The sequence below is a fragment of the Gopherus evgoodei genome, chromosome 1 (assembly GCF_007399415.2).
Source record: "Gopherus evgoodei ecotype Sinaloan lineage chromosome 1, rGopEvg1_v1.p, whole genome shotgun sequence".
NCBI classification, from domain to species: Eukaryota; Metazoa; Chordata; order Testudines; family Testudinidae; genus Gopherus; species Gopherus evgoodei.
This window is the reverse complement of record NC_044322.1, coordinates 223,137,533-223,147,729: the sequence shown is the minus strand read 5'-3', so window position 1 is coordinate 223,147,729 and position 10,197 is coordinate 223,137,533. Positions and strand designations below refer to the sequence as shown.

General features: G+C 43.2%; 1 protein-coding gene across 2 annotated transcripts in view; it reads right to left on the bottom strand.

Moving 5' to 3' along the window:
- Positions 1-941: 941 nt before the first annotated feature.
- The window catches only part of LOC115636903 (ovostatin-like), a 64,098-nt gene continuing 54,842 nt past the window's right edge, over positions 942-10,197 (bottom strand). For both annotated transcript variants that reach the window (XM_030537611.1, XM_030537620.1), the window contains exons 28-36: positions 9,083-9,248; positions 8,369-8,589; positions 7,545-7,760; positions 7,288-7,412; positions 6,912-7,002; positions 3,992-4,060; positions 2,772-2,874; positions 1,445-1,520; positions 942-1,041 (exon numbers count right to left, since the gene is read on the bottom strand). In XM_030537611.1, coding sequence (XP_030393471.1) covers positions 990-1,041; positions 1,445-1,520; positions 2,772-2,874; positions 3,992-4,060; positions 6,912-7,002; positions 7,288-7,412; positions 7,545-7,760; positions 8,369-8,589; positions 9,083-9,248 — 1,119 coding nt within the window. In that variant the 3' untranslated portion in view covers positions 942-989. The remainder of the gene's footprint in view (positions 1,042-1,444; positions 1,521-2,771; positions 2,875-3,991; positions 4,061-6,911; positions 7,003-7,287; positions 7,413-7,544; positions 7,761-8,368; positions 8,590-9,082; positions 9,249-10,197) is intronic.

The following is a 10,197-nucleotide window of genomic DNA, read 5'->3' as shown; positions in this document are numbered from 1 at the left end:
CTAAGGAGAAGGGAAAGGAATGGAACACCAATTGAAACTGTGAGGGAACAAAAAAAGATCCCTGTGTCACCAACAGCTCCCATCACTCTGGGTGAGACTCCACAACTGGGATCAGCTGTGTCTTGCATACAAAGAGTCAGACTGCATTGAGGAATAGATACTTCACTACTTGTGAAATGCTGTGTCAAGTCAATGAAATGCCTGAGGACAGGAGAGTCCCCACATTGATTGCAAAATTGTCTGGTAAAGCCAAAAATGTATTTAAGAAAATGCCAATTCAGGATGCTTTAGTATAACTCAAAATTTAAAGAAATGGTTTGGAAAAAATGTTCCAAATTACTCCTAAAGTGACAAGGGTAAAATTTAGAAATCTTAAGAGCGGTGTTGTTGTGAATATGGGTTAAGGGAAAAGGTGTTGAAGGTTTTGAATAATTGCTTGATGTCACTGCTCAGCAACATTTCTTGAGGATGTGTAAGGACAATGTGAAGCAATGTATCTGGGATAAAACTGTAAAATCTGTGATGGAAATGGCCACTCTGGCAGATGCCTTTGAGGAAACCCAGTCATCTATTGAGAGTAAACTGCAGAAAGAGGGGTTTAAACCTGAGGGGAAGAGAAGGATCCTGTTTTACCCCGGTAAGAAGGAGCATGATTGGGAGACTAAACACTCACCTCCTCAAAGTCACTACTTTCCTGGTAATTCCTCTTTCAATTCCCCTAAAAGGGGTGAGGAACCCAAAAAGTGCTATCAATGAAACTCTCCTGGGCACCTAAGAAATCGATGTTCTGAGCTGAAGGCAAACCAGCCAATAAGCAACTGCCAGCCCAGGGGCCCTGTTGGCTGTGATGTGAACAGGACTCTTCCCTACCTGAATCAACAACATTTGAGAAGGGGTGTCAGTGTCACCTCATTAAAATTAACCAGTCCACACACACACACTGTGATTAGGATTGTGATATTTATTGAAATGGCCCTGTCCAAACTCAATCACTCAGAGCAGTGAGGATCTAACATCATATTTTCACATCTGTCATTTCTCCTGTTGTACAGAAAAAAAAAAGAGAGTGATTAAAATCTATGGATTTTTTTTTTCATGCAGAAATTATTTTTCTCTCTAAAAATTATAATTCTGGGAGGAATTTGTTGACAGAAATGTGATTTCCAGGAGTCCAGTCTTCTAAAAGGAACATTTACGTATAGTGTGCACCTGAGTACTAGGGTGGGAGAGGGTTTCCAGGACTAAGCACATAGTCTCAACTTTGTTAGGACAGACCTGCAACTGTGGCAATGATCTTCACTCTTTGAAAGTGTTGGCAGAGAACAGGCTGTCTTGATCCACAGCAGTGTGTGTGGATTTATCTCATACCCTCTCCATAAAGAACCAACTCTTATGCTCTTCTTTCCCCATTTGCACCTATCAAGTGTCTATTGCTCTCAGTTACCTCTCCCTGACTCCTAGCAGGTTTTCGCTTGAAGCCTGACTGCAGGGTGTATTGTATTCAGCAAGAGCGTACTCGTCTGGAAAAGAAAGAAAACATCCATATTCCAATGACAAATCGCTCCAACCCCAGTGCATGCACAGCTGTGGTTAACACATATTCCAGACACACCAGCAACCAATTGATCTTGTTGTGGCCTCCCCAGCTGTCTAGACCAGGGGTTCTCAAACTGAGGATCAGGACCCTTCAGAGGGTTATGAGGTTATTACATGGGGGGTTCGAGCTGTCAGCCTCCAGCCTAAACCCTGCCTTGTATCCAGCATTTATAATGGTGTTAAATATATAAAAAGTGTTTTTAATGTATAAAGGGGGTCGCACTGAGAGGCTTGCTGTGCGAAAGGGGTCACCAGTACAAAATTCTGAGAACTCCTGGTCTAGGGACATGTTTCAATGGCTGATTTAGAGTACACAGTCAGTGCCCAATGCATTCCACTGCGCCCACTGACAATGTTCAGAAGGGATGACTATCAGTGACCACAGGAGCCATTTCTGGTGCTAATTATGATGATCAGATGGTAGTGTGCACAATCATAGGAAGCAGAATATACCCTCCCAGCCTCTGGACATCTCTACTGATCCAGGCAGACAGTTCCCAGTGTTTATCCCAAAACTGGGCAAACAACATGGGACCTTAATGTGTAATGGTAGCTATAGCTTTGGTACTCTATGATGACTGATACAACAGAAGTTGGTCCAATGAAAGCTATTACTTCACCCACTTTATCTCTCTGATACAAGCATGATTATTTTGCTGCTAGGTATTATGGCAATGATACGGTGGGTGGGTGAACCAGGCCACACTAAACAAGAGAGAAATGCTGACCCCGGGTCATTTATTTTTACCATCATGCCAAATCTGGGGCACAAGGGCTAAGTCACGTATTAAATCAGGTAAAGTGCAAACGTTCCTGTAGTGGCTTGTAATAAGTAGTTCTTGGGAGTGTCACTGTTCATCCTTCTTTGTATTCAATTTAAATAAGAAGGGGGAGAGAGAGAAAACTCCCAGTGACCCCTCTTGGTCCCAGTGTGCTGTATCATAACCTTCGAGAATTGGCAGAACCAGTAAATGCTGATAAAATCAGAAAAAATAGAAGCCTCACTTTCCACTCACTGTTGCTTGGAGAGAGAAAAAAAGGCAAATGCAGAAATGGAAAGAGAGGCCTGAATCTGAGCAGCTGGGGAAATGCATCAGATTTTACAGTTATTTAGCAGCCTGGGTCATGCTAATACTTGATTCACTAGATCTCTTCTCAGGTTCAAGGAGGCCCACCTGTTTCATAGTAGTCATAGAGGTGCACTGAAGCAGGTTTGATATCAGACACAGGAAGGTTTTGCTCAACCGAGAAAGAGAAACTGATTTCCTCCTGAGACACCTGGAAATGGGACAGAAAAAATGCATCAGGCTTTGTTTCGTTTAATATTTACTTCACTGAATTGCTCTGAGCAGAGATTTCTAAGCCCTTCTCTCCCTTTCCCCATCCCCCATAAACAGTTTCTAGTTTCTGCCAGCTGCCGTCTCTCTAATTTTTCAAATCCCACTTTAAAGTGCTGTGTTTTATTTATACCATCAACTCTTAGGGGCAGGGATGGAGGTTTATCTATGTGTGTAAAATGCTGTGGAAATGTGCAGTTCTTCCATAAAGATTAATAAATAAATGTACAGAGCTCCCTTTCAATGGCACTATATTGCTCTAGTATTTTGCATTACACTGTACTCATTTGTAGGTCTCAGGGACAACAGAAAAATATGCATAACTTAATTGCCATTATTCTAAATGGATTTATATAGTGTGACTAAATCATCTGAACAGCCCACCTTACCAATTAGAATCATAGAGTCATAGAATATTAGAGTTGGAAGGGACCTCAGAAGGTCATCTAGTCCAACCCCCTGCTCAAAGCAGGACCAACACCAACTAAATCATCCCAGCCAGGGCTTTGTCAAGTCGGGCCTTAAAAACCTCTAAGGATGGATATTCCCCACCTGCCCATGGAACCTATTCCAGTGCTTCACCACTCTCCTAGTGAAATAGTTTTTCCAAATATCCAACCTAGACCTCCTTGACTACAACTTTAAGCCATTGCTTCTTGTTCTGTCATCTGCAAGCACTGAGAACAGCCGAGCTTCATCCTCTTTGGAACCCCCCTTCAGGTAGTTGAAGGCTGCTATCAAATCCCCTCTCACTCTTCTCTTCTGCAGACTAAACAAGCCCAGTTCCCTCAGCCTCTCCTTGTAAGTCATGTGCCCCAGTCCCCTGATCATTTTTCATAATTAGTCATAATTTTTCACAATTTTCATAAATGTCATAATTTTTCATAATCGTTTTTCTCATAATTATATTAGATGGCAACAGACCCTTAAGTCTCTCTGCAGAAAACAATGAACACAGGCTGGCTTATGATGTGTTGTTTCATTTATTTAGGAATGCATTTTAAGTTCTAAATTTTAAAGAAACTAAAAAAATAAGGCACATTCTTCCCCAAACTTACATTTGCCAAGTAGAAGAAGATATGGTTGTTCCTGGTATCTACCTGCATCACCTTACGATCATCCTGAAGCTGTATATAAGACAAATGATACCAACTTTAAACACAAGAGACATCCCCAAACCTACATAAACAGCATGTCTGTGGTGCCACAGTGAGGTCTAGTGGTCATGACTGATAATACAAACAGTGGAATTTATTGCAGAAGTCCTAAGAGGAGTATTAAATAATCACCATAATGAAACACAGGACTTCTCAAAATTCAACTTTTCTTTTTTTTTAAGGTTACTATGAATTCAAAATTGGACCCATTTGAATGGAAAATTTTGCATGTTACCATTTTTTCAGCTCAATCTGACTGATTTTCTAGTGAAAAGTGCAGTGTCTTTAACAGAAGGTAGCTATGTCATAAACAGATAGTTAAGGGTTAATAGGACAGGAGTACTTCATGTCTCTTTTGCCTGTAAAAGGGTTAATAAGTTCAGTGAGCCTGGCTGTCACCTGACCAGAGGACCAATCAGGGGACAGGATACTTTCAAATCTTGAGGGAGGGAAGTTTGTGTGCGTGCTGTTAGAATTTGGTTGTTGTTCACTCTGGAGGCTCAGAGGGACCAGACGTGCAACCAGGTTTCTCTCCAATCTCTCTGATACAGTCTCTTATATGTCCAGAATAGTAAGTACTAGGTAGATAAGGCGAGTTAGGCTTATGTTTGTTTTCTTTATTTGCAAATGTGTATTTGGCTGGAAGGAGTTCAAATTTGTATTTGGCTGAAAGGATTTTAATTTGTACTTGTATACTTAGGCTGGGAGGGTATTCCCAGTGTCTATAGCTGAAAGACCCTGTAACATATTCCATTTTAAATTTACAAAGATAATTTTTACTGTTTTTTCTTTCTTTAATTAAAAGCTTTTCTTGTTTAAGAACCTGATTGTTTTTTAATTCTGGTGTTAGATCCCAGGGGACGGGGTCTGGATTCACCAGGGAATTGGTGGGAAGAAAGGAGGGAAGGGGGAGAGAAAGGTTAATTTTCTCTCGGTGTTAGGATTACTTTGTCTCTCAGGGAGAGTGTGGGAGGGGAAGAGAGAAGGAGGGGGGAAGGTGAATTTTCCTCTCTGTTTTAAGATTCAAGGAGTTTGAATCACAGTGATCTTCCAGGGTATCCCAGGAAGGGGAAGCCTGGGAGAGGCAACAGTGAGGGAAAGGGTTTACTTTCCTTGTGTTAAGATCCAGAGGGTCTAGGTCTTGGGGGTCCCCAGGCAAGGTTTTGGGGGGACCAAAGTGTACCAGGCACTGGAATTCCTGGTTGGTGGCAGCGCTACAAGTATTAAGCTGGTAATTGAGCTTAGAGGAATTCATGCTGGTACCCCATCTTTTGGATGCTAAGGTTCAGAGTAGGGAATTATACCATGACAAGCTGTTTGAGCAAAATAGTTCCACTATGAAAATAAGCAAAAAAAATGCTAAAAAATAACAATTTTGTTTTAACTGCTCCCAAATGGAAAATGTGGAAAGTGCAAAAAAATTCCACACAAAGTACTGCCGAAGACAAGTTCTGGATTTCATACAGCTCCAGACTGAAAGGATAAAACCAATAAATGCTAAATGTGGTCTAAATGCACACACATACACAGGGAAAAGCAGATAGGGAATGAACAGGCTCTGAGAAGAAATGCTTTCTATCACTTCCCTAGCGGTTATCATAGTTTGTCATTCACAATATTTCTGTGGTATATGCCAGCCACAGCTGCTGTTGAAAGATGCCTATATGGAGATGAGCTTGAGATTGAAACCCCACTCCCAGCTCAGATTTGACAGTGTTTGATCTGGGGATTTGAACCTATTACTGGATTCATTCAGGTGTAAATCCCATCCTACTTGATGCCTCAGAGCAGTGTTTCTCAAGGACCAGGATAAGGGACCCCTGAGATTTCCCTAAAACAGTTTAGGAAGGCAGCAACCCACTCCTTGGTATCAGAAAGGTTGAGAAACACTCCCTTAAAGTCCTCCGCTGGAAGCTGAAACTAGATAAATCCAGGATAGCCATGGAGTGCACTTTTTTAACAGTGAGAGATATTAACCAGTGGGACAGTTTACCAAGGCATGTGTTGCATGCTCCATCACATGAAGCCTTTAACATGAGATTGGGTGTTTTTCTAAGAAATAAACTTTAGCTTAACCACAAGATATGGCCTTGATACAGGCAGGGGCAGCTCTAGGTATTTTGCTGCCCCAAGCATGGCTGGCAGGCTCCCTTCGCTGGCTTGCCTATGGGAAGTCTACCAAAGCTGCGGGACCAGCGGACCCTCCACAGGTACGCCACCAAAGACAGCCTGCCTGCCGCCCTCACGGCGACCGGCAGAGCACCTCCCCGTGGTTTGCCGCCACAGGCACATGCTTGACGTGCTGTTGGCTGGAGCCGCCCCTGGATACAGGAATACTAGGTGAAATCCTCTGGCCTGTGTTATGCAGGAGGTCAGACTAAATGATCACGGTGGTCCTGTAATCTATGAATCATTACCTGGGGGGTTAGATAGTACAAAACAGAGGGGGAAAAGGGAAATATAAATTCTTCCATGTTTGTTAAACTGTGCTGCACAGATATTGGCAACATCACATGGCGAAGTGCCGAGGTAGACATGGGGAATCACATACATCACATGGATAATGAAGCACAGTGGCAAAGGCCAAGCACACTGAACTTCTCCAGGAGTAGTTACTGTGTAAATCTCACTTCAGCAAATGAGCAGCTAAAGCACAGGGGATGTGGCTATATCCCTGGCCAAAGTGGTTTAATTGAATTCTCCACATGGATCAGGACACCAGTTTGCTACTCAGCTCCTCTTCTTACCCAGTCCCTGGTGTAATATCCTCTAACCCTCACTGCCCTTTGTGTGCCTTACTGACAATATTCCCTTCCTTTACCTTCTGCAGGGACGATCTGACAGGGACGAAGCCTGAGAGCATCTTGACGTCAATAATGGCCATGTTGGAGGTGCTGCGCTTCCCAGCATAACTGAAATGAGAGAGATCGAGTCAGTCTGGATCACGTTTGGGGAGGAAACATGACACGCACAAATTGCCTGTAAAATCTCACTGAACTGTAGGGCCCGTCTTGCCCATCCATTTATATCAGTGGATGGAAAAGTTAGCAATAGCAGTCAGTGTCATTCAGCAGAAGGTCCTGCATATCTTACTGCAGCTATACAATGGTATACTACAGTATACTCTTTTTAAATCCATCCCCCAACACATTACCCTATGTGGCATCCAGGGAGCCAGGGCGGTGGGAAGGGGTTACCTGGCTGAGAGGACAAGGTCAAACTTTGGCAGGAAGCTGCCTGTACAGGAGACATTCACTGTCTTTACGGAGAGAGAGAACCCAGAGGCCTTTTGAGGAAGGTAGATGTTGTATCTCAGGGTTGTCTAGAAGAGATAGAAACTGTCATATAGCAAAGCAGCCCCTGCATCACCTGCTGTAATGCTGCAGTCCTGCTGAAGGGAAAGGAGAGGAGATCTCCTGAGTTATCAGCTGCAAGGACTGGAAGCCTTGTTTACCTGCAGATAGACACAGCCACTGCCTTTTACTTCCATTCTGTAATTCCCTGGGAGACTGGGCAGGGACACTTGCTGCAGCAGTAAGCGGTTCCTGTTATCCACCTGGAAAACCTTCTTTGGAAGTTCCTTAGAGCTGATCTCAACAGTGTTTTTACCATCCTTTGAGAAGGTGAGATACCCATATTGGGCTAGTGCTTGGAGAGCGACAACAGTGTCCTGTAAAGTACATGACCCCTCATTAGAAAGAGTCTCCACCGGGTTATAATGCATAAGATTGGTACAGCTCCTATACTCCCCAGAGAGCCTGTCACCTCTTTTCTGGGATATAATGGAAGGAGTAGAGTGGGAGAGAAGGTAGTTTTGTGGCTTGAACTGAATTAGGACACCTACATTCTATTGCTGATTGCCACTGACTTGTTGTGAGAACTCAGGCAAATCATAATTTCCTTAGATTTAAATAGTGGTTACCAAGACATGTATAGCAGAGCTCTCTGTGCCCTGACAATTAATGTTACAGGAGCACAAGACATCCAGCAGCATTAAAGACAATGGAACAAATTAGCTCAGCCAGATGGTGAATCATTTCCTAAAAAGCATCCCACTCCCCTGCTTCCAGGACCATACTCTCCACCTGCTCCAAAACCCCTGTCAGATAAATGGCTTTTGCACCAGATTTGGGCTATTTTGGAACAACGGGAGAAGGAAGTTTCAGAATCCCTGGGTCCTCTCTAGGAACATCCTCCCAGCAGTGGAGGGCAAGGGCATCTAACTTGAGAGGTTAACTATTTTCAGGGTCTATTCCTCTGAACAGAAGCAATATTCACCTGTGTGGAGGAGAAGCCTCCATATGGATTTTGCTGTTTAGCAACCCACTGCACGATCTGAGCTACGTATGATAACTCCTCTTGAGTCAGGGTCGGTCTCTGGAGCAGCGCCAGTATCACATAGCAGGTCATCTCAATCTCAGCAGAGGCAGCACGGGAGTTGAAGGAGGGGAATTTTTCTGTCAAGGGCTTGTCTTTCCGCTCCCAGTGCACTGAGCCACCTGAGAACAGAAAGGAGATTATAAGGAGCTTGATCAGTAATCTAGTGGTTAATGTGCAGTGCTGCCATGTGGAGACACAGCTTGATTCCCAATGCTGGTCCCTCACTTCTATCCCTCTTTCAGGTCTGGGAGGTTGTAGAGGGCAACCTCATTTCCCAGTACGTAGAATTCTGAACTGCAAGTGACCCAGGATCTATTTCCAGAGAGAGGGAGTGGTAGAAGGGGAGGAGTGCAAACAGGGGTCTATACAAAGAAAGGAAAATGAAGCTGCAAGAATATCAGGCATCAGTTTCCCATTCTGCGTAGACCACAAGGTAAAGAGATATTCATAGAATTCACATTCCACTTTGGAGATAAGTCCAACCCAGGTTGCTGTGGAATGGGAAGGTAACAGAGGGCGGACATCAAAGACTGACATTTTTCATACCACCAGCTATTCCTCTCTGAAACTGCTCTCAATGGCTATCTCATGGGAAAACTCAATGACACTCACCGACTTCTGTAGCCGATTTGTCCAGCTCCTTCAAGAAGAATCTCCATTTTTCCTTATTACCGGCTAAGCCGTAAGTATAAGCCAGGAGAGCTTGGTAATAAACATTGTCCACATTCCCGACAGATGCAGTGTCCAAGCAGGACAGTCCATTCTGGACTACTGTGTGCTATCAATAAAAATGTGGTTTAGGTTTGTTTGGTATTCAGTTTAGTGCATCAGCTTCTACTTAAAGATTTCAACTGTTCTTTAATCATCCGTCACTGGAATCTCATGCTGAGCATATGGCATGTTCACTTCCAAAGGGACTGAAGAGTGCAGGAAGACCTCTTAAAGAAGAGGTCTTTTCTGAAAAGTAACCATGAAGAAATGGCACCTTCTTACCAACACACATGCTGGACTAGGCCTAGGGGGTCCTGGGTTTTATTCCCAGCTCTGCCTCTTGCCAGCTTGATGACTAAGTCATTTTGTTTTTCTATGCCTCAGTTTTCACATCTGTAGAAGGAGGATAATGATAGTCCCCTCTTTGTAAAATAGTTTGAGATCAACCGATGAAAAGGGTGATACAAGAGATAGGCGTTATTTATTTATTTATTTGCTAACTTTACTAACAAAAATAAATTTTCACTTCTGTCAGACTTGCAGAATTATTCCAACTCTGGATGAATGAGCTGGACTCTATTCCGGCTCATACATCAACAAGGGATTTGTTAACTATCTTCCACCTGCACCGTCACAAATATATCTGGTGAGTGTTAATATGGTGATAATGGGATTGCACAGGTGTAACTAAAGAAACAACTTAATCCTGGAGACTGTTTTATTATTGTCTTTCTTGGGTCCCGGTCTGGTCCCTGCCACCATCGTATCTGAGTGCCTCACAATCTTTAATGTATTTAGCCTTACAACATCCCTATGAGAAAAAGAAGGCCCTTTCATGGATCAGTAAGTGGCTAAAAGATAGGAAACAAAGGATAGTAATGCATAGTTTTCAGAATGAAGAAAGGTAAATAGTGGTGTCCCTTAGAGGTCTGTACTGGGACCAATCCTATTCAACATACTCATAAATGATCTAAAAAAAGGGGTAGATGAGTGTGCAAAAAATGGCAGATGAAATT